The sequence below is a fragment of the Cherax quadricarinatus genome, chromosome 48 (assembly GCF_038502225.1).
Source record: "Cherax quadricarinatus isolate ZL_2023a chromosome 48, ASM3850222v1, whole genome shotgun sequence".
Classification (NCBI taxonomy): domain Eukaryota; kingdom Metazoa; phylum Arthropoda; class Malacostraca; order Decapoda; family Parastacidae; genus Cherax; species Cherax quadricarinatus.
Window position 1 is genome coordinate 1310485 of NC_091339.1, and position 25257 is coordinate 1335741.

The following is a 25257-nucleotide window of genomic DNA, read 5'->3' on the forward strand; positions in this document are numbered from 1 at the left end:
CTTCCTTCCACTACAGACTGATACACTCTTGAAGTCATTCTGTTTCGCTCCATTCTCTCTACATGTCCGAACCACCTCAACAACCCTTCCTCAGCCCTCTGGACAACAGTTTTGGTAATCCCGCACCTCCTCCTAACTTCCAAACTACGAATTCTCTGCATTATATTCACACCACACATTGCCCTCAGACATGACATCTCCACTGCCTCCAGCCTTCTCCTCGCTGCAACATTCATCACCCATGCTTCACACCCATACAAGAGCGTTGGTAAAACTATACTCTCATACATTCCCCTCTTTGCCTCCAAGGACAAAGTTCTTTGTCTCCACAGACTCCTAAGTGCACCACTCACTCTTTTTCCCTCATCAATTCTATGATTCACCTCATCTTTCATAGACCCATCCGCTGACACGTCCACTCCCAAATATCTGAATACGTTCACCTCCTCCATACTCTCTCCCTCCAATCTGATATTCAATCTTTCATCACCTAATCTTTTTGTTATCCTCATAACCTTACTCTTTCCTGTATTCACCTTTAATTTTCTTCTTTTGCACACCCTACCAAATTCATCCACCAATCTCTGCAACTTCTCTTCAGAATCTCCCAAGAGCACAGTGTCATCAGCAAAGAGCAGCTGTGACAACTCCCACTTTGTGTGTGATTCTTTATCTTTTAACTCCACGCCTCTTGCCAAGACCCTCGCATTTACTTCTCTTACAACCCCATCTATAAATATATTAAACAACCACGGTGACATCACACATCCCTGTCTAAGGCCTACTTTTACTGGGAAAAAATTTCCCTCTTTCCTACATACTCTAACTTGAGCCTCACTATCCTCGTAAAAACTCTTCACTGCTTTCAGTAACCTACCTCCTACACCATACACTTGCAACATCTGCCACATTGCCCCCCTATCCACCCTGTCATACGCCTTTTCCAAATCCATAAATGCCACAAAGACCTCTTTAGCCTTATCTAAATACTGTTCACTTATATGTTTCACTGTAAACACCTGGTCCACACACCCCCTACCTTTCCTAAAGCCTCCTTGTTCATCTGCTATCCTATTCTCCGTCTTACTCTTAATTCTTTCAATTATAACTCTACCATACACTTTACCAGGTACACTCAACAGACTTATCCCCCTATAATTTTTGCACTCTCTTTTATCCCCTTTGCCTTTATACAAAGGAACTATGCATGCTCTCTGCCAATCCCTAGGTACCTTACCCTCTTCCATACATTTATTAAATAATTGCACCAACCACTCCAAAACTATATCCCCACCTGCTTTTAACATTTCTATCTTTATCCCATCAATCCCGGCTGCCTTACCCCCTTTCATTTTACCTACTGCCTCACGAACTTCCCCCACACTCACAACTGGCTCTTCCTCACTCCTACAAGATGTTATTCCTCCTTGCCCTATACACGAAATCACAGCTTCCCTATCTTCATCAACATTTAACAATTCCTCAAAATATTCCCTCCATCTTCCCAATACCTCTAACTCTCCATTTAATAACTCTCCTCTCCTATTTTTAACTGACAAATCCATTTGTTCTCTAGGCTTTCTTAACTTGTTAATCTCACTCCAAAACTTTTTCTTATTTTCAACAAAATTTGTTGATAACATCTCACCCACTCTCTCATTTGCTCTCTTTTTACATTGCTTCACCACTCTCTTAACTTCTCTCTTTTTCTCCATATACTCTTCCCTCCTTGCATCACTTCTACTTTGTAAAAACTTCTCATATGCTAACTTTTTCTCCCTTACTACTCTCTTTACATCATCATTCCACCAATCGCTCCTCTTCCCTCCTGCACCCACTTTCCTGTAACCACAAACTTCTGCTGAACACTCTAACACTACATTTTTAAACCTACCCCATACCTCTTCGACCCCATTGCCTATGCTCTCATTAGCCCATCTATCCTCCAATAGCTGTTTATATCTTACTCTAACTGCCTCCTCTTTTAGTTTATAAACCTTCACCTCTCTCTTCCCTGATGCTTCTATTCTCCTTGTATCCCATCTACCTTTTACTCTCAGTGTAGCTACAACTAGAAAGTGATCTGATATATCTGTGGCCCCTCTATAAACATGTACATCCTGAAGTCTACTCAACAGTCTTTTATCTACCAATACATAATCCAACAAACTACTGTCATTTCGCCCTACATCATATCGTGTATACTTATTTATCCTCTTTTTCTTAAAATATGTATTACCTATAACTAAACCCCTTTCTATACAAAGTTCAATCAAAGGGCTCCCATTATCATTTACACCTGGCACCCCAAACTTACCTACCACACCCTCTCTAAAAGTTTCTCCTACTTTAGCTTTCAAGTCCCCTACCACAATTACTCTCTCACTTGGTTCAAAGGCTCCTATACATTCACTTAACATCTCCCAAAATCTCTCTCTCTCCTCTGCATTCCTCTCTTCTCCAGGTGCATACACGCTTATTATGACCCACTTCTCGCATCCAACCTTTACTTTGATCCACATAATTCTTGAATTTACACATTCATATTCTCTTTTCTCCTTCCATAACTGATCATTTAACATTACTGCTACCCCTTCCTTTGCTCTAACTCTCTCAGATACTCCAGATTTAATCCCATTTATTTCCCCCCACTGAAACTCTCCTACCCCCTTCAGCTTTGTTTCGCTTAGGGCCAGGACATCCAACTTCTTTTCATTCATAACATCAGCAATCATCTGTTTCTTGTCATCCGCACTACATCCACGCACATTTAAGCAACCCAGTTTTATAAAGTTTTTCTTCTTCTCTTTTTTAGTAATTGTATACAGGAGAAGGGGTTACTAGCCCATTGCTCCCGGCATTTTAGTCGCCTCATACGACACGCATGGCTTACGGAGGAAAGATTCTTTTCCACTTCCCCATGGACAATAGAAGAAATAAAAAAGAACAAGAGCTATTTAGAAAAAGGAGAAAAACCTAGATGTATGTATATATATATATGCATGTGCGTGTCTGTGAAGTGTGACCAAAGTGTAAGTAGGAGTAGCAAGATATCCCTGTTGTCTAGCGTGTTTATGAGACAGAAAAAGAAACCAGCAAATCCTACCATCATGCAAAACAGTTACAGGTTTTTGTTTCACAGTCATCTGGCAGGACGGTAGTACTTCCCTGGGTGGTTGCTGTCTACCAACCTACCAACCTACTATATATATATATTTATTTATTTATTTTTGTTTTAACAAGTCGGCCGTCTCCCATCGGGGCAGGGTGACCCAAAAAAAGAAAGAAAATACTTTCATCATCATTCAACACTTTCACCTCACTCACATATAATCACTGTTTTTGCAGAGGTGCTCAGAACACAACTGCTTAGAAGCATATACCTATAAAGATACACAACATATCCCTCCAAACTGCTAATATCCCGAACCCCTCCTTTAGAGTGCAGGCATTGTACTTCCCATTTCCAGGACTCAAGTCCGGCTATATAAAAATAACCGGTTCCCCATATACCTCAATGCACCACTCACCTTTTTTCCCTCATCAATTCTATGATTAACCTCTTCCTTCATAAATCCATCCGCCGACACGTCAACTCCCAACTATCTGAAAACATTCACTTCTCCGTACTCCTCCTCCCCAATTTGATATCCAATTTTTCTTTATCTAAATCATTTGATACCCTCATCACCTTTCTCTTTTCTATGTTCACTTTCAACTTTCTACCTTTACACACACTCCCAAACTCATCCACTAACCTTTGCAGTTTTTCTTTAGAATCTCCCATGAGCACAGTATCATCAGCAAAAAGCAACTTTGTCAATTCCCATTTTGTATTTGATTCCCCATAATTTAATCCCACCCCTCTCCCAAACACCCTAGCATTTACTTCTTTTACAACCCCATCTATAAATATGTTAAACAGACATTTTTTTTTTTTTTTTTAATTCTTCAACCCTGTGAACAAGTTTGCGAGCAGGGATCGTGACACTCAAAGGGTTAAGTCTACCTCATACCTCTTCAGCCTCATTGCCTATACTCTCACTAGCCCATCTTTCTTCAAGTAGTTGTTTATATCTTACCCTAACTGCCTCCTCTAGTTTGTAAACCTTCACCTCTCTCTCTTACTTGGTGATTCCATTCTCCTTGTACATATTCCATCTACCTTTTACTCTCACCGTAGCTTCAAATAAAAAATAATCTATATTATCTGTGGCCCCTCTATAAACATGTACATCCTGAAGTCTACCCATCAGTGTTTTATTTACCAATGCATAGTCCAGCAAACTACTGTCATTATGCCCTTGTATACTTACTTATCCTTTTTTCTTTAAATATGTATTACCTATTGCCAAGCCCCTTTCTATACAAAGTTCAATCAAAGGCCTCCCATTATCATTTACACCTGGCACCCCAAACTTACCTACCACACCCTCTCTAACTGTTTCTCCCACTTTAGCATTTAGATCCCTTACCACAATTACTCTCTCACTTGGTTCAGAAGTTCCTAAATGCTCACTTAACATCTAAAATCTCTCTTTCCTCTACACTCCTCTCTTCTCCAGGTGCATGCACACTTATTATAACATAACTGTATTCCTCTTCTTTCAACGTACCAGCCGTATCCCACTGAGGTGGGGTGGCCCAAAAGAAAAAACTGAAGTTTCTCCTTTTAAATTTAGTAATATATACAGGAGAAGGGGTTACTAGCCCCTTGCTCCCGGCATTTTAGTCGCCTCTTACGACACGCATGGCTTACAGAGGAAGAATTCTGTTCCACTTCCCCATGGAGATAAGAGGAAATAAACAAGAACAAGAATTAGAAAGAAAATAGAAGAAAACCCAGAGGGGTGTGTATATATATGCTTGTACATGTATGTTTAGTGTGACCTAAGTGTAAGTAGAAGCAGCAAGACCTACCTGTAATCTTGCATATTTATGAGACAGACAAAAGACACCAGCAATCCTACCATCATGTAAAACAATTACAGGCTTTCGTTTTACACTCACTTGGCAGGACGGTAGTACCTCCCTGGGCGGTTGCTGTCTACCAACCTACTACCTACAACATAACTGTATATCATACAAAATTACACATAGAATCAAAGATTAACATTGATGATTATAATTTGACAAGGTTTGCAAAGGTAAGTTGTTTACAGAATAATGACTATTGAATTGGCAAGTAAACACAGTATTTCAGGGAAGACTTGTTGTAAGAAATTTAATATACAGTCAAACAACCCAATTTGTAATAGTTAGGTTCCCATAATTCAGAATTTGCTGATATGTAAGCCTGTCTAAATAATAATTTTGTTCCAGATTTGTGTTTGTTTTATGTTTTAGAGGTCACATCTCTTTTAAATAATGCTTAAACCTGGTTACAATTGACATTTGTAAGAAAGATGTATAAAGACAAGGAAAATTTAGATATAAATTGCTTTGTATGGTTATTCTGTATACTGGATATTTCTTCTTCTTTCAACAAACCGGCTGTATCCCACCAAAGCAGGGTGACCCAAAAGAAAAAATGAAGTTTGTTTTTTTAAATTTAGTAATATATACAGGAGAAGGGATTACTAGCCCCTTGCTCCCGATACTGTATATTTATCATAGCTAAAATAACTTTTAGTAACTTTCATTATATTTAATTGCAAAATAGTCATAATTACAGTGCAGTATTATAATTACTTCTGTAAATATTGATAGATACTGTATATATTTTGACTAAGGTTATGCAATAGTTGCAATTGAGGTAGGAGCTATTTTAGAGGGAGAAATATGAGGAGCTGCATTGCATTCATGGGAGAACATTGCATACAAAAGCTTGAAAGTGATTTCAGTTTATGATTTCAAAATAGTAATACAGCTTTGTAGTTTGAAAGCTGGAGTTTAGGCATAGTTAAGATTTTTTTTTATTAATTTAATTAGGATTTTACAGTATAAGTGCTGATTGCTGTTGGTATTCTGTTCCATATTTTGGGTCTGTCTGCAGTGAAGACATACAAAGATTAATGTTAAGATTATTCACTTAACTAACACAACAGCAAGTTGGAAACATTACACACTGTACCACAAGCATATAATGCAATTGGACCTTAACTCAATGGTAACTCTTTAAAAAATTCCTCATCTAGCAGGTGTATAAATTTAGGAGTGACTGCCCACCTGCTTTATAACTTTCTCAAGATAAAGTTTAACACATTTGGTCTTCAAACCTCTCTTGTAGCATTGCTGTTTATTTTTCAAGTTTACTGTACCTATATTAGAGCTGGTCTTAATGAGATCGTTCTGACAATGTATTCATATTTCAGGAAGCCCTTCACAGTTTGGCATTTGATCCTGGCCTCCACCAAATGGTACCACGACTCAGCACCTTCATTGCTGAGGGTATTCGGGTGAATGTTGTACAGAAGAATTTGGCGCTTCTTATTTACTTGATGAGAATGGCAAAGGCTCTCCTTGATAACCAAACACTGTACCTGGAAAAATATGTAAGTTGATTTGTTTACTCATTTTTGTATCTGATGTCGTTAGTTTTTATCTTTAAATTTAGATTTCATCATTTGCCAGTTAAATTGCTGTCAGAGATAGATTTCTTGTAATTTTGCTCACTGAGATGGTACAGCTATGATATTTGCTTGTAGCATATGCTTAGGGCCTATTTTTCTGTTAAGAAAAACAGCTAGAGAGAATGTGGGCTTTAATTTTTTTGCTGTACACTTTTTAATCATAGTGCTTCTTAGAACCAAAGTCTTCATTGGCTTCATTCACCATCAGAACTATTATCACATTATATACATATGTATTATAACAGCTCATCATGACATCATATGACTACAATATAGTACATATTCACATTATTATTATTATTATTTTTAACACATACTATGGCAGGAACAATTCATAAATAACCAACAAATTAGAGAATAAACTTAGACATTTGAGAATGAAGTACTGCACCTATGCATGTTAGAAGGTAATCAAGATGTCCTACTGTTATAGAGGATAAACTAACAGATTCCTATGGTGGTTCATTGAACTTGAATGCAGAAGTTACATAATACATACCTGAATCAAGTAAAACATGGTGTTAGTTTAAGGAGAGTGGCACACATTCTGCTGGAAAGAGAGAATAACAAAAGCTTTGTTAAATTTTCCTTTCACCATTACCTCTGAAATTATGTCTTTTACAAAGAAAAGCAAATATTCCTAATTTCAATCAGAAAAATACAAAACTTGGATGTGGAAAGTTAATTATTTTATAACTGGATGACTTAATGAATACTGTAGAGTAATCTTGACTTGGCTATCTAGTTTTTGACTGACTTTCTGATTTGACTATTAATGCTTTTACAGATGCATGAACTGGTTCCCTCAGTAATGACATGCATTGTAAGCCGCCAACTTTGCATGAAACCCGATATGGACAATCATTGGGCTCTAAGAGATTTTGCTGCTCGTCTTATCTCACAGATCTGCAAAAATTATAACACTACAACAAACGGTCTGCAGACACGCATCACTCGAGTTTTCTCTAGGTGTTTGAACACAGACCGAACACCACTGTCCTCCGTTTATGGTGCTGTGGCAGGTGGGTAGGTGTGTATAATGTATATGAAAAATATTCTTCTTTCATCAAACCAGCCATATCCCACTGAAGCAGGGTGGCCCAAAAAGAAAAACAAGTTTCTCTTTTTACCTGGAGAAGGGGTTTCTAGCCCCTTGCTCCCGGCATGTTAGTCATCTCGTACGACACGCATGCTTACAGAGGAAAAATTCTGTTCTACTTTCCCATGGAGATAAGAGGAAATAAGAACAAGAACTAGTAAGAAAATAGAAGAAAACCCAATGGGGGGTGTATACATATGCTTGTACATGCATGTGTAGTTTGACCTAAGTGTAAGTAGAAGCAACAAGATGTACCTGAAATCTTACATGTTTATGAGACACCAAAAAAAGACACCAGCAATCCTACCATTATGTTTTACACTCACTTGGCAGGAGGGTAGTATTGTACCTCCCTGGGCAGTTGCTGTTTAACAACCTACTACCTAGGAATTTTCACATATGGCATTTATAAGTTGGCCAGCACTAGACAAAATAACCTAATTCATTTTAATAAAAATTATAATAAATCTACAGATTTTGGGCAATCTCTACCAAAGTAACATGAACCTTTCACACATAAAATGAATGCAGTTGGTGATAAAATAGATTTATTTTTTATTAGCACGTTGGCTGTTTCCCACCAAGGCCGGGTGACCTGATAAAGAAGAAATGCTTTCATCATCATCATACACTCCCCCACTGTCTTGCCAGAGGCATGCCTACACTACGGTTAAAAAACTGCAACATCAACACTCATCCTTCAGAGTGCAGGCACTGTACTTCCCAGCTCCAGGACTTAAGTCCGGCCTGCCAGTTTCCCTGAATCCCTTAATAAATGTTACCTTGCTCACACTCCAACAGCACATGAAGTCATAAAAACCATTCGTCTCCACTTGCTCCTATCTAACACGCTCACACACGCCTGCTGGAAGTCCAAGTCCCTCGCATACAAAACCTCCTTTAACCCCTTCCTCCAACCTTTCTTAGGCTGACCCCTACCCCACCCTCCTTCCATTACAGATTTATATGCTCCCCAAGTCATTCTATTTTGTTTCATCCTCTCTAAATGTCCAAACCACCTCAACAACCTCTCCTCAGCCTTCTGGATAATATTTCAGTAACCCTGCACCTCCTCCTAATTTCTAAACTATGGATTCTCTGCATTATAGTTACACTGCACATTGCCCTCAGACACAAAATCTCCACTGCTTCCAGCCTTCTTGTTGCAACATTCAGCACCCATATAAGAATGTTGATATAACTATACTCTCATACATTACCCTCTTTGCTTCCGTAAATAATGTTCTTTGTCTCCACAGACTCCTCAGTGCAGCACTCACCTTTTTTCCTCATCAATTCTATGATTCACCTCATCTTTCTTAGACCCATCTGCTGACAAGTCTATTCCCAAATGTCTGAGTACATTCACTTCTTCTATATTCCCTCCCTCCAATCTGATATCCAATCCTTCAGTACCTAAGTGAGATAAAAAAAAATTGCTAAAAATAGTTTTCATGTAAATATTTACAATGATATTATTTGCAATAATGTTGAAGGATCAGTTATGGAAGTAGAAGAGGGAATATAATTGTATAAATTCAAGGATTATGTGGATTAAAATAAGGGTCGGATGCAAAATGTGGGTCATAATAAGAGTGTATGCACCTGGAGAAGAGAGGAGTGTAGAGAGAGAGAGAGATTTTAGGAGATGTTAAGCAAGTGTGTAGGCACTTTTGAACCAAGTGAGAGAGTAATTGTGGTAGGGAACCTAAATGCTAAAGCAGGAGAAACATTTAAAGAGGGTGTTGTAGGTTAAGTTTTGGGTGCCAGGCATCAATGATAATGGGGCCCCTTCGATTGAATTTTGTATAGAAAGGAGTTTGGTTATAGATAATACATATTTTAAGAAAAAGAGCATAAATAAGCATACAAGATATGATGTAGGGCTTAATGACAGTAGTTTGTTGGACTACGTATTGGTAGATGAAAGACTGTTGGGTAGACTTCAAGATGTACATATTTTTAGAGGGGCCACAGATATATCAGATCACTTTTTAGTTCCTAGGTAGTAGGTTGGTAAACAGCAACCACCCAGGGGGGTACTACCATCCTGCCAAGTGAGTGTGAAACAAAAACCTGTAATTGTTTTACGTGATGGTAGGATTGCTGGTGTCCTTTTTTCTGTCTCATAAACATGCAAGATTTCAGGTACATCTTGTTACTTCTACTCACACTTAGGTCACTCTACACATACATGTACAAGCATATATATACACACCCCTCTGGGTTTTCTTCTATTTTCTTTCTAGTTCTTGTTCTTTTCCTCTTATCTCCATGGGGAAGTGGAACAGAATTCTTCCTCCGTATGCCATGCATGTTGTAAGAGGCAACTAAAATGCCGGGAGCAAGGGGCTAGTAACCCCTTCTCCTGTATATATTACTAAATGTAAAAGGAGAAACTTTCGTTTTTTCTTTTGGGCCACCCCGCCTTGGTGGGATACGGCCGATGTGTTGAAAGAAAGAAAGAAACATGCAAGATTTCAGGTACATCTTGTTACTTCTACTTGCACTTAGGTCACACTACACATACATGTACAAGCATATATATACACACCCCTCTGGGTTTTCTTCTATTTTCTTACTAGTTCTGGTTCTTGTTTATTTCCTCTTGTCTCCATGGGGAAGTGGAACAGAATTCTTCCTCCGTAAGCTATGCGTGTTGTAAGAGGCGACTAAAATACTGGGAGCAAGGGGCTAGTAACCCCTTCTCCGGTATAAATTACTAAATTTAAAAAGAGAAACTTTTGTTTTTCTTTTTGGGCCACCCCCGCATCGGTGGGATACGGTTGGTGTGTTGAAAGAAAGAAGAATACTTTTTAGTTGTAGCTACAGTGAGAGTAAAAGGTAGATAGGATACAAGGAAAATGGAAGCAGCAAGTAAGAGAGAGGTGAAGGTTTATAAGCTAAAAGAGGAGGCAGTTAAGGTAAAATATAAACAACTATTAGAGGATAGATGAGCTAGTGAGAGTATAGGCAGTGGGGTTGAAGATGTATGGGGTAGGTTTAAGAATGCAGTGTTAAAGTGTTTAGCAGAAGTTTGTGGTTACAGGAAAGTGGGTGCGGGAGGGAAGAAGAGCAATTGGTGTAATGATGATGTAAAGATAGAAAAAGTTAGCAGATGAAAGGTTTTTACAAAGTAGAAGTGATGCAAGGAGGGAGGAGTATATGGAAAGGAAAAGAGAGGTTAAAAGAGTGGTGAAGCAATGTAAAAAGAGAGCAAATGAGAGAGTGGGCGAAATGTTGAAAATAAGAAAAAGTTTTGGAACGAATGGATTTGACAGTTAAAAGTAGGAGAGGAGAGCTATTAATTGGAGAGTTAAAGGTATCAGGAAGATGGAGGGAATATTTTGAGGAATTGTTAAATGTTGATGAAGATAAGGAAGCTGTGATTTCATGTATAGGACAAGGAGGAATATCTTGTAGGAGTGAGAAGCTAGTTGTGAGTGTGGGGGAAGTTCGTGAGGCAGTGGGTAGAATGAGAGGGGGGTAAGGCAGCTGGGATTGATGGGATGAAGATAGAAATGTTAAAAGCAGGTGGGAATATAGTTCTGGAGTGGTTGGTGCTTTTATTTAATAAATGTATGGAAGAGGGTAAGGTACCTAGGAATTGGCACAGCATGCATAGTTCCTTTGTATAAAGGCAAAGGGGACAAAAGAGAGTGCAAAAAATTATAGGGGAATAAGTCCATTGAGGCAAAGAGGGGAATGTATAAGAGTATAGTTACACCAATCCTCTTATATGGGTGTGAAACATGGGTGGTGAATGTTGCAACAAAGAGAAGGCTGGAGGCAGTGGAGATTTCATGTCTGAGGGCAATGTGTGGTGTGAACATAATGCAGAGAATTTGTAGTTTGGAAATTAGGAGGAGGTGTGGGATTACTAAAACTATTATCCAGAGGGCTGAGGAGGGGTTGTTGAGGTGGTTCAGACATGTAGAGAGGATGGAACAAAATAGAATGACTTCGAGAGTGTATAAACTGTAGTGGAGGGAAGTAAAGGAGGTTTTGTGTGTGTGGGGCTTTGACTTCCAGCAAGCACGCGTAAGTGTGTTAGATAGGAGCGAATGGAGAAAGATGTTTTTTAGGACTTGACATGCTGTTGGAGTGTGAGCAAGGTAACATTTATGAAGGAAGTCAGGGAGACCAGCAGGCCAGACTTTAGTCATGGAGATGGGAAGTAGTGTCTGCACTCTGAAGGAGGGGTGTTAATATTGCAGTTTTATAACTGTAGTGTAAGTGCACCTCTGGCAAAACAGTGAAGGAGTGAATGTTGGTGAAAGTTTTTCTTTTTCAGGCCACCCTACCTTGGTGGGAAACAGTTGATGTGTTAATAATAAAATAAAATTTGCAATGATCATACCTACAGATCAGAGTTGGTAAGTAACAAACTGGTTCCAAAGTGACCTGATTGTAGGTTGGATAATCATAAGTTGGGGTCTACTGCATAGCAATCATCATTGTTGTATACTTGTATGCAAGGTAATGCATGACTTGCAGAAAAAATTATTAACTTATATTTACAGTAGTATTTAATATCTTGTTGATTTTGTACCTAGAATGTTATTTTCCTTATTCAGATACAGATACCAGTGAATACATTTCATGAAATTTATGTGTTAGCTTACATCTTTCCTGAATAGCTTAGCATAATATGAGCTTTGTAAAATACAGGATTACGTTTTTTAAAGTATGCACACACGGTCCCACACCTATGCCTGTAATGCTTCTATAAATAAAGAATAGTTGAAAAAAGGTGTAAAAAATTATAAGTTTGTCTTGATCTATTATTACCAAAATTCAATTCTTTAAATAAATAATACAAGTAAATATAGCAACCCCCTGTTTGTTGGCAAAGATGCAGTCCAGAGACAATGTTGAAAAATCTTGGTACCAATATACTAATTAAGTTATCTCTTAATGTATTCATGGCAACCCTGGTCTTTACTGGGGGTATTTTGCACTATCTGCCAAGCCTCTGACTATCATAGGGACTTAGTTATGTGTACAGATTTGTGACCACTCCCTTTAGAATTATCTAGGTGTAAATTGTTATGTATCTTTTTTCCCTACATTCCATGGAGAACAGTTCAAGGAATTTCAAGAATTTCCAGTGATTTAGGTCCTTGAATTTATAAGGGAAATGAAGGTTCTCGGTACATTCACCAGGTCGGCAATTTTTCCTGCCTTAATCCCTTAACCATTTGAGTGGCCTTCACATAGATCTACATTATTGATGCCAGGGCCCCTCACCCCCTGCCCCCACACGTAGATCTATGTTTCGAGCACAACTCCCTCAGATAAGCTCTGGGCAGTAAATTTTGGCCTAGATATAAGGGAATGCATCTGTGTGATTAACATTCACAGTACAAAAAAAAAATCCTACGTCACTTGGTGCATGATGGGAAAAGCAAGACTCTGACTCTCTATTTAGTTTAAAATTTGTTTAAAATAGCTACTTTGAAGTGTTTTTTAGGGTAGTTTTTATGGTTTTGTTGGTTATTTCTTGGTATCATTTGATAGAATGGAAGACATACATGTACTTCTGAAATTGAGAAGATTTTGGTTGGTTTCAGGACCAAAAGCAACTTGAAATTGGGTTCAAAATAATGGGAATGTTAGATTTTTGCAAATTTTCCTGAGGATGGGTGAGGCCCCCTACACTTTCAGGTCTGTTTTAACCCTTTCAGTGTCCGTCCCATAGATCTACGGCTTTACGTTCAGGGTACAAAGTGTAGATCTACGCCATGAGCTCAGCTCACTCTGATAAACTGTGAGTGGTAAATTTGGGCCTAGATATGAGAGAATACATCTATGTGGTATGTGTGCACCACATAAAATAAATCCTGCAGCACACTGTGTATAATGTGAGGAAAAAAACTGAGACAGTGATTTTCGATTAAAACCGATTTTGCAGTGTTTTTTCGTATGTTTTTTATAGTTGTATTTGCGATTTCTTGGTCTCATTTGATAGAATGGAAGACATATTACAGAAATAGAGATGATTTTGATTGGTTTTAGCACTGAAAATGGCTTGAAACTGAACTCAAAGTAGCAGAAATGTTAAATTTTTGCTGATATTCAAGAGTAAACAAACGACCTCACACGTCTAACACACGCCAGCTGGTGGGTCTAATATACATTCACAAATGTGGTGATGATATTTATACAATTATTACAACATTGCATAACAGTAAATCTTCTATATTTTGGTGTGAATAAAAATTCATTATGTGAATAAAAAAATCAAAATGAAATTCATTTGTAAAGCCTCAAAACATAACTAATGAACAGAGGAAATGTTAGTTTAGTGCCAGGAATACCTACATTGTTTATTCTGGACCCTATTTTGAAATTGGAATATTTTGAACTTTGTGTTAAATTGGCCAAATTACCAATTTCCGATCACTTTATTTTGTAGTTGAAACAGTTGGCTTGGCAATTTTTTGTGCTCAATCGATAGAATAGAAGGAATGCTAGTGAAATAGCTAAGAATTTGGTCGACTGGAATAATGTAATTGGCCTAAAATGGGAGTCAAAGTCGGCAAAATCGCCAATTTGTAAATATCGCTGACATATCAAAATTCGCGAGAGCATAATTTCGTCAATTTTCCATCAAATTTCGTACTTTTTGTTTTATTACCTTCAGAAAAAGATTCTCTACCATTTCATAAGAAAAAATAACAAATTTTTTTTTTAAATTCTTGGACACTGGTGCACCCTTTGAAATTTGGCCTCTCCAGAGGCCAAATTTCCAAACAGCCGTTTGGAACGAGGAAAGTTCGATATTTGAGGTTACACTGTACTTGCAACATCTGCTACATTGCTCCCCTATCCACTTTATCATATGCCTTTTCTAAATCCATAAATGCAATGAAAACTTCCCTACCTTTATCTAAATACTGTTCATATATATGCTTAAATGTAAACACTTGATCTACACATCCCCTACCCACTCTAAAACCTCCTTGCTCATCCTCAATCCTACATTCTGTCTTGCCTGTAATTCTTTCAATAATAACCTTACCATACACTTTTCCTAGTATACTCAGTAATTTTTTTTTTTTTCAACAAACCGGCCGTATCCCACCAAGGCAGGGTGGCCCAAAAAGAAAAACGAAAGTTTCTCTTTTTAAATTTAGTAATTTATGCAGGAGAAGGGGTTTCTAGCCCCTTGCTCCCAGCATTTTAGTCGCCTCTTACAACATGCATGGCTTATGGAGGAAGAATTCTGTTCCACTTCCCTATGGAGATAAGAGGAAATAAACAAGAACAAGAACTAGAAAGAAAATAGAAGAAAAGCCATAGGGGTGTGTATATATATGCTTGTACATGTATATGTAGTGTGATCTAAACTCAGTAAACTTATTCCTCTATAATTTCAGCCCTTTCCCTTTATTTAAAATAAAGGAATTATACATGCTCTCTGCCAATCCCTAGGTACCTTCCTCTCTTTCATACATTTATTAAACAAAAATACCAACCACTCCAACAGTATATTCCCCCCTGCTTTTAACATTTCTGTCCTGATCCCGTCAGTTCCAGCTGCTTTACGCCCTTTCATGTTATGTAATGCCTCACGCACCTCCCCCACACTCACATCCTGCTCTTCTTCACTCCACTGGCCAGTGAATGAAATTACCGCCTCCCTCTCTTCGTTGACATTTAACCCTTTGAGGTTCCGTCCTGTAGATCTACGGCTTTACGTTCAGGGTCCAAACCGTAGATCTACGTCATGAGCTCAGCTCACTCTGATAAACTGTGAGTGGTACATTTGGGCCTAGATATGAGAGAATACATCTATGTGGTATGTGTGCACCACATAAAACAGATCCTGTAGCACGCTGTGTATAATGAGAGAAAAAAACTGAAATCATGATTTTTCGATTAAAACAGCGAAATTTGCAGTGGCTTTTCGTATGTTTTTTATAGTTGTATTTGCGATTTCTTGGTCTCATTTGATAGAATGGAAGACATATTACAGAAATAGAGATGATTTTGATTGGTTTTCACACTGGAAATGGCTTGAAACTGAGCTCAAAGTAGCAGAAATGTTAAATTTTTGCCGATATTCAAGAGTAAACAAACGACCTCACACGTCTAATACACGCCAGCTGGTGGGTCTAATATGCATTCACAAATATGGTGATGATATTTATACAATTATTCCAGTATTGCATAACAGTAAATCTTCTATTTTTTGGTGTGAATAAAAATTCATTGTGAATAAAAAATCAAAATGGAATTTATTTGTAAAGCCTCAAAACGTAACTAATGAACAGAGGAAATGTTAGTTTAGTTCCAGGAATACCTACATTGTTTATTCTGGACCCTATTTTGAAATTGGAATATTTTGAACTTTGTGTTAAATTGGCCAAACTAGCAATTTCCGATCACTTTAATTTGTAGTTGAAACAGGTGACTTGGCGATTTCTTGTGCTCAATCGATAGAATAGAAGTAATACTAGTGAAATAGCTAAGAATTTGGTTGACTGGAATAATGTAATTGGCCTAAAATGGGAGTCAAAGTCGGCAAAATCGCCGATTCGTAAATATCGCTGACACATCAAAATTCGCGAGAGCATAATTTCGTCAATTTTCCATCAAATTTCGTACTTTTTGTTTTATTACCTTCACAAAAAGATTCTCTACCATTTCATAAGAAAAAATAACAATTTTTTTTTTTTTTAAATTCTTGGACACTGGGGCACCACTTCAGATTTGGGCCTTGGACCCTGAAGGGGTTAAAAGTTCCTCAAAATATTCCCGCCATCTACCCAATACCTCCATCTCCCCATCTACTAACTCCCCTACTCTGTTTTTAACTGACAAATCCATTTGTTCCCTAGGCTTCCTTGACTTGTTTATCTCCAAAAAATTTCTTATGTAATGCCTCATGCACCTCCCTCACACTCACATCCTGCTCTTCTTCACTCCTAAAAGATGCTATACCTCCCTGGCCAGTGCATAAAATTACCGCCTCCCTTTCTTCGTCGACATTTAAAAGTTCCTCAAAATATTCCCGCCATCTGCCCAATACCTCCATCCTCCCATCTACTAACTCCCCTACTCTGTTTTTAACAGACAAATCCATTTGTTCCCTAGGCTTCTTTGACTTGTTTTATCTCACTCCAAAATTTTTCTCATTTTCATCAAAATTTCTTGACAGTGCCTCTCCCACTCTATCATCTGCTCTTCTTATAACACTTCTGCTCTGTAAAAACCTCTCTTAAGCTACCTTTTTCTCTTTTATCACACCCTTTACTTCATCATTCTACCAATCACTCCTCTTTCCTCCTGCACCCACCCTCCTATAGCCACTAACTTCTGCCCCACATTCTAATGCTGCACTTTTAAAACTATTCCAACCCTCTGCAACCCCTCCCCCCACTACTCATACTTGCACTAGCCCACCTTTCTGCCAATAGTTGCTTATATCTCACCCGAACTTCTTCCTCCCTTAGTTTATACACTCTCACCTCTCTCTTACTTGTTATTGCCATTTTCATTTTGTCCCATCTACCTCTTACTCTAACTGTAGCTACAACTAAATGATGATCCGATATATCAGTTGCCCCTCTATAACATGTACATCCTGAAGCCTACCCATCGACGTTTTATCCACCAATATATAATCAACAAACTACTATCATTACGTGCTATATCATACCTTGTATATTTATTTATCCACTTTTTCATAAAATATGTATTACTTATTACCAAACCTCTTTCTACACATAGCTTAATTAAAGGCTTCCCATTTTCATTTACCCCTGGCACCCCAAATTTACCTACTACTCCCTCCACGACATTTTTACCCACTTTAGCATTGAAATCTTCAACCACAAGTACTTTCACACTTGGTTCAAAACTCCCCACACACTCAACAATTCTCAAAACCTCTCTTTCTCCTCTACACTTCTCTCTTCTCCAGGTGCATATATGCTTACTATTAAGCACATTTCACATCCAACCTTTATTTTACTCCACATAATCCTTGAATTAATACATTTATAGTCATTCTTTTCTTGCCATAGCTTATCCTTCAACATTACTGCTACTCCTTCTTTAGCTCTAACTCTATTTGAAACCCCTGACCTAATCCCATTTACTTCTCTCCACTGAAACTCTTCCACTCCCTTCAGCTTTGTTTTACTTAAAGCCAGGTCATCCAGCTTCTTCTCATTCATAGCATCCACAATCTTCTCTTTCTTATCATTCACACAACATTCATGTGCATTCAGACATCCAACTTTGACAATTTTCTTCTTCTTCTTTTTAGTAATCTTTACAAGAAAAGGGATTGCTAGCCCATTGTTCCTGGCATTTTAGTTGACTTTTACAACACGCATGGCTTACAGAGGAATGATTCTTATTCCACTTCCCCATGGATATAAAAGGAAAAGTAATACAACCAAGAATTTTTTTTTTTTTTTTTTTTTTTAACAAGTTGGCTGTCTCCCACTGAGGCAGGGTGACCCAAAATGAAAGAAAATCCCCAAAAAGAAAATACTTTCATCATCATTCAACACTTTCACCTCACTCACACATAATCACTGTTTTTGCAGAGGTGCTCAGAATACAACAGTTTAGAAGTATATACAGGTACTATCCAACTTACGACTGAGTTCGGTTCAGAGAAACCGGTCGTAAGTCGAAATGGACGTAAGTCGAACTTTATTACTGAATATGAACGTCACAGTTTTGTAATGACTTTATCTTATTGTTTTATTTTGGTATTTCATGTTTTACTTTACTTTTTATGCAGTTAGTACTGTATTTTATACAGTAAGGTTTAGGATAAGCACTGTGTACATCACAAATAAGTTGTTTATTTCCCAGAAATTTGGCATAAAAAGCACGGTCGTAAGTCGAGTGGTCGTATGTCGAGCAGGTCATAAGTCGGATGGTAGGTGTATGTATAAGGATACACAACATATCCCTCCAAACTGCTAACATCCCGAAACCCCTCCTTTAGAGTACAGGCATTGTACTTCCCATTTCCAGGACTCAAGTCCAGCTATATAAAAATAACTGGTTTCCCTGAATCCCTTCACTAAATATTACCCTGCTCACACTCCAACAGATCGTCAGGTCCCAAATACCATTCGTCTCCATTCACTCCTATCGAACATGCTCGTGCACACCTGCTGGAAGTCCAAGTCCCTCGCCTACAAAACCTCCCTTACCCCTTCCGTCCAACCTTTTCGAGGACGACCCCTAACCCGCCTTCCTTCCCCTACAGATTTAAATGCTCTCCATGTCATTCTACTTTGATCCATTCTCTCTAAATGACCAAACCACCTCAACAACCCTTCTTCAGCCCTCTGACTAATACTTTTATTAACTCCACGCCTACTCCTAATTTCCACACTCCGAATTTTCTGCATAATACAGTGGACCCCCGCATAGCGACTTTAATCCGTGCAAGAGGGCTCATTGTTATGCGAAATGATCGGTATGCGAATGAATTTTCCCCATAAGAAATAATGGAAATCAAATTAATCCGTGCAAGACACCCAAAAGTATGAAAAAAAAAAAATTTACCACATGAAATGTTAATTTTAATACACACAAACTGAAAAAGGCATGCACAATTACATGACACTTACTTTTATTGAAGATCTGGTGATGATTGATGGGATGGGAGGAGGGGAGAGAGAGTGTTAGTGTTTAGAAGGGGAATCCCCTTCCATTAAGACTTGAGGTGTCGAGTCCTTTTCTGGGGTTACTTCCCTTCTTCTTTTAATGCCACTAGGACCAGCTTCAGAGTCACTGGACTTCTTTCGCACAACATATCTGTCCATAGTGGCCTGTACCTCTCGTTCCTTTATGACTTCCCTAAAGTGTTTCACAACATTGTCAGTGTACAGGTTGCCAACACGGCTTGCAATAGCTGTGTGAGGGTGATTTTCATCCATGAAGGTTTGCACTTCAAGCCACTTTGCACAGATTTCCTTAATCTTTGTAGTAGGCAACTTTTTCAATTTCTCTCTCCCCTCCTCTGAACCAGTTTCCTCAGGTCTGGCCTCTTGCTGTTGAAGTTGATCTATCAGCTCATCAGTGGTTAGTTCTTCATTGTCCTCCTCCACCAACTCTTCCACATCCTCCCCACTAACCTCCAACCCCAAGGACTTTCCCAATGCCACAATGGATTCCTCAACTGGCATAATCCTCTTAGGGTTAGCCTCAAACCCTTCAAAATCCCTTTTGTCTACACATTCTGGCCACAGTTTCTTCCAAGCAGAGTTCAAGGTCTTCTTAGTCACTCCCTCCCAAGCCTTACCTATAAGGTTTACACAATTGAGGATATTAAAGTGCTCTCTCCAAAACTCTCTTAGAGTCAGTTGAGTTTCTGAGGTCACTACAAAGCACCTTTCAAACAGAGCTTTTGTGTACAGTTTTTTGAAGTTTGCAATAACCTGCTGGTCCATGGGCTGCAGGAGAGGAGTGGTATTAGGAGGCAAAAACTTCACCTTAATGAATTTCATGTCCCCATAAAGTCGCTCTGATACATCTGTAGGATGACCAGGGGCATTGTCTAACACCACGAGGCACTTAAGTTCTAATTTCTTTTCAGTTAGGTAATCTTTCACATTGGGGGCAAATGCATGGTGTAACCAGTCATAGAAAAAGTCCCTAGTGACCCATGCCTTACTGTTTGCCCTCCGCAGCACACACAAATTCTCCTTGAGGACATTCTTTTGCCTGAACAGTCTGGGAGTTTCAGAGTGATACACTAATAAAGGCTTTACTTTGCAATCACCAGTAGCATTGGAACACATCAACAAAGTAAGCCTGTCTTTCATAGGCTTATGTCCTGGGAGTGCCTTTTCCTCCTGAGTAATGTAGGTCCTGCTTGGCATTTTCTTCCAAAACAGGCCTGTTTCATCACAATTAAACACTTGTTCAGGTTTCAGTCCTTCACTGTCTATGTACTCCTTGAATTCCTGCACATATTTTTCAGCTGCTTTGTGGTCCGAACTGGCAGCCTCACCATGCCTTATCACACTATGTATGCCACTACGCTTCTTAAATCTCTCAAACCAACCTTTGCTGGCCTTAAATTCACTCACATCATCACTAGTTGCAGGCATTTTTTTAATTAAATCCTCATGCAACTTCCTAGCCTTTTCGCTTATGATCGCTTGAGAGACGCTATCTCCTGCTAGCTGTTTTTCATTTATCCACACCAATAAGAGTCTCTCAACATCTTCCATCACTTGCGATCTCTGTTTCGAAAACACAGTTAAACCTTTGGCAAGAACAGCTTCCTTGATTGCCTTTCTGTTGCCCACAATAGTAGCGATGGTTGATTTGGGTTTCTTGTACAACCTGGCCAGGTCGACGACACGCACTCCACTTTCATACTTATCAATGATCTCTTTCTTCATCTCTATAGTAATTCTCACCCTTATTGCTGTAGGGTTGGCACTAGAAGCTTTCTTGGGGCCCATGGTCACTTATTTGGCAGATAAAATCACCAGAAACACTGTAATAATACGAAATGTTCCGATTGTATGCTTGGATGTTACCGCGGAGGCTGGCTGGTAAACAATGCCACCGGCGGCACATGTGAGGCTGGCTAAGGGTGCACATTGGACGCGTCTCGGACGAAGAGCAGTGAGCGGGTTTTTGAGCGGTATGCGAGGCAAAATTTTTGCGATAAAAGCGAGCGGTATGCGGATTGTACGTTATGTGATGGCGACGGTATGCAGGGCTCCACTGTACTATTTACACCACACATTGCCCTTAGACAGGACATCTCCACTGCCTCCAACCGCCTCCTCGCTGCAGCATTTACAACCCAAGCTTCACACCCATGTAAGAGTGTTGGTACTACGATATGTTCATACATACCCATCTTTGCCTCCATAGATAACATTTTTTGTCTCCACATATACCTCAGTGCACCACTCACCTTTTTTCCTTCATCAGTTGTATGATTAACCTCATCCTTCGTAAATCCATCTGCTGACACGTCAACTCCCTAATATCTGAAAACATTCACTTCTTCCATACTCCTCCTCCCCAGTTTGATATCCAATTTTTCTTTATCTAAATCATTTGATACCCTCATCACCTTATTCTTTTCTATGTTCACTTTCAACTTTCTACCTTTACACATACTCCCAAATTCATCCACTAATCTTTGCAGTTTTTCTTTATAATCTCCCATAAGCACAGTATCATCAGCAAAAAATAACTGTGTCACTTCCCATTTTGTGTTTGATTCCTCATAATTTAATCCCACCCCTCTCCCGAACACCCTAGCATTTACTTCTTTTATAACCTCATCTATAAATATATTAAACAACCATGGTGGCATTACACATCCCTGTCTAAGGCCTACTTTTACCGGGACGTAGTCTCCCTCTCTTCTACACACCCTAACCTGAGCCTCACTATCCTCATAAAAACTCTTTACAGCATTTAGTAATTTATGACCTATTCCACATACTTGCAACATTTGCCACATTGCTCCTCTATCCACTCAATCATATGCCTTTTCTAAATCCATAAATGCAATAAAAACTTCCCTACCTTTATCTAAATACTGTTCACATATATGCTTCAATGTAAACATTTGATCTACACATCCCCTACCCACTCTAAAATAAACGTGTAAGTAGAATTAGCAAGACGTACCTGTAATCTTGCATATTTACGAGACAGACAAAAGACACCAGCAATCCTACCATCATGTAAAACAATTACAGGCTCTCATTTTACACTCATTTTGCAGGATGGTAGTACCTCCCTGGGTGGTTGCTGTCTACCAACCTACTACCTATAATTCTTTCTTTCAACAATCCGGCTGTATCCCACCGGGGCAGGGTGGCCCAAAAAGAAAAACAAAAGTTTCTCTTTTTAAATTTAGCAATTTATACAGGAGAAGGGGTTACTAGCCCCTTGCTCCCAGCATTTTAGTCTCCTCTTACAACACGCATAGCTTACGGAGGAAGAATTCTGTTCCACTTCCCCATGGAGATAAGATGAAATAAACAAGAACAAGAACTAGAAAGAAAATAGAAGAAAAGCCACAGGGGTGTGTATATATATGCTTGTACATGTATGTGTAGTGAGACCTAGGTGTAAGTAGAAGTAGGAAGACATACCTGAAATCTTGCATGTTTCTTTCTTTCAACACACCGACCGTATCCCACCGAGGCAGGATGGCCCAAAAGGAAAAAACGAAAGTTTCTCCTTTTACATTTAGTAATGTATACAGGAGAAGGGGTTACTAGCCCCTTGCTCCCGGCATTTTAGTCGTCTCTTACAACATGCATGGCTTACGGAGAAAGAATTCTATTCCACTTCCCCATGGAGATAAGAGGAAATAAAAAAGAACAAGAACTAGAAAGAAAATAGAAGAAAACCCAGAGGGGTGTGTGTGTGTGTGTATATATATGCTTGTACATGTATGTGTAGTGTGACCTAAGTGCAAGTAGTAGTAGCAAGACGTACCTGAAATCTTGCATGTTTATGAGACAGAAAAAAGGACACCAGCAATCCTGCCATCATGTACCTATAATTATGTTTACTATAATATAATAATTATCCTGGGATAACCCACTATAGTCAAATAGGGTGACTTTTTTCTTGTTTTGAGAAGTATTATATCTTGCAACAAATGTTACATCATAAGTATTCCTTACACATAGTATTAGCAGACCAAAACAGTAAAACAAAAAAAGTAAAAATTTATACTGTACGTATATTGCAAGTGGAGCAATATTGGGCCATGCATTTGCTCCTTGTTTGAAGTACTAAAATACCTTGAAACACATCTAATATAACAAGAAACTATTATATATAGTATTAGACAATAAAAACAAAAAATTGAAAACAGTCATAGCTTGGATTCAGTAAATTATAAAATATAATTTACTCTTAAATGACAAAAATTGCTTTCTTAATAATGTAATTTTTTATTTGCAGGCTTGTCAGAACTTGGTCCAGAAGTTACTAAAGTGTTTGTTATGCCAAAATTGAAGGCCTTGAGTGACAAGATCGAGCAGTGTATGGAAGGAATGAATGCATATGATAAAAATGCTGCGTCCCACATCAAAGGACTGTTGCTGGTAAGAGGGATAAATATTCCTTACTTCCTTTAATATCTTGCCCCATTTTTACCTCTCATCCCCTCCACCCTCCTTTTCAATATACAGTAGGGCCCCGCTTTACAGCATTTCGCCTTACGGCATTCCACTAATACAGAAATTTCAAATTGTGATTAAAACTCAATATATGGCTCCCCCCACCTGACTTTCTAATATGGTCTCTGCACCCCACCCGGTTTGTTTACGTTCTCCGTGAGCTCTCTAAGCTCCACATTTCTCCATTATGTCTGGAAACTTTCCAAAATTTCCAGTGTTTTTAAAGTTATTTCATGTTTCATATATACTCGGGTAATTATACTTATGTGCACCTGTACCTAAATAAACTTCCACACTGTGCTGGCATGCAGGTATACATTAAGAGTGGTATACATGCAGGTAATCACTAAGAGTGTCTTAGTCTTGGGGACACCATATTAATAATGATAATAATAATAATAATACGCAATAATAATCACTCTGAGGCGCATTAAAGGTCATATATTACATTAATATAAACATTTTCATTAATCCATCTATGATTTTTTTCAAAATTTTACAGTAGACCATTATATTACACAGATTTATTCGCCACATTTTGGTATTGCACTATTCAAAAATTGTGGCACAATTTTATACAACACTTCATAAAAATTAACTTAACACAGTTCCGTTTGCGGGCATGGAAAAAATTTCCCCAGTGAAGGCTGCCGCCTGGCTGTGGGTGAGACCATTGTGTCAGTGGGGGAAGACCTACTGCCATCCCCTGCCACCACCAACACTCCCAACACCCCCATCCCAGCCTTCATGAACACGTGTCCAGTACAATTCTCGCCTAGGAGCTGTGTTTGTAAATTGTGTTTTGATCTTTTAATTGCCAAATCTTGTATCTGCCAAGCATTCATGGCACCCAGTAGGCATATGAGTGTTGCTGAAAGTGGCAAGAAAAGATACATGCATTTAAGTCTTGTAGTCATGAGGAAAATAGAGATAGATAAGAGATAGCCTGTGGCCTTAATGAAGCGTCAGTTTGTACAGTTAAAAAGAATGAAATAAATATATGAATTTGTGTGATGAATAACTGGCTGACTGACGTGACTGACTTAACTTTATCTAAATCATTTGATACCCTTATCACCTTACTCTTTTCTATGTTCACTTTCAACTTTCTACCTTTACACACACTCCCAAACTCATCCACTAACCTTTGCAATTTTTCTTTAGAATCTCCCATAAGCACAGTATCATCAGCAAAAAGTAACTGTGTCAATTCCCATTTTGTATTTGATTCCCAATAATTATTATTATAATTATTATTATTATTATTATTATTATTATTATTATTATTATTATTATTATTATTATTATTAGCAGTAGCAGAAATGTTTGATTCTTTGCTGTGTTCAGGAGTAAACATTTGATGTTACCATCCAATACCTGTCCGAATAGCCATTCCAATATGCAGTCATGAATGGGTTTACATTATTTA

General features: G+C 38.4%; 1 protein-coding gene across 1 annotated transcript in view; it reads left to right on the plus strand.

The window, feature by feature from the left end:
* The window catches only part of Taf6 (TBP-associated factor 6), a 68433-nt gene that overhangs the window by 27079 nt on the left and 16097 nt on the right, over positions 1–25257 (plus strand). Inside the window, exons 6-8 of the mRNA XM_053787204.2 lie at positions 6315–6494; positions 7360–7594; positions 23611–23753. Of these exons, the coding sequence (XP_053643179.1) occupies positions 6315–6494; positions 7360–7594; positions 23611–23753 (558 nt within the window). The remainder of the gene's footprint in view (positions 1–6314; positions 6495–7359; positions 7595–23610; positions 23754–25257) is intronic.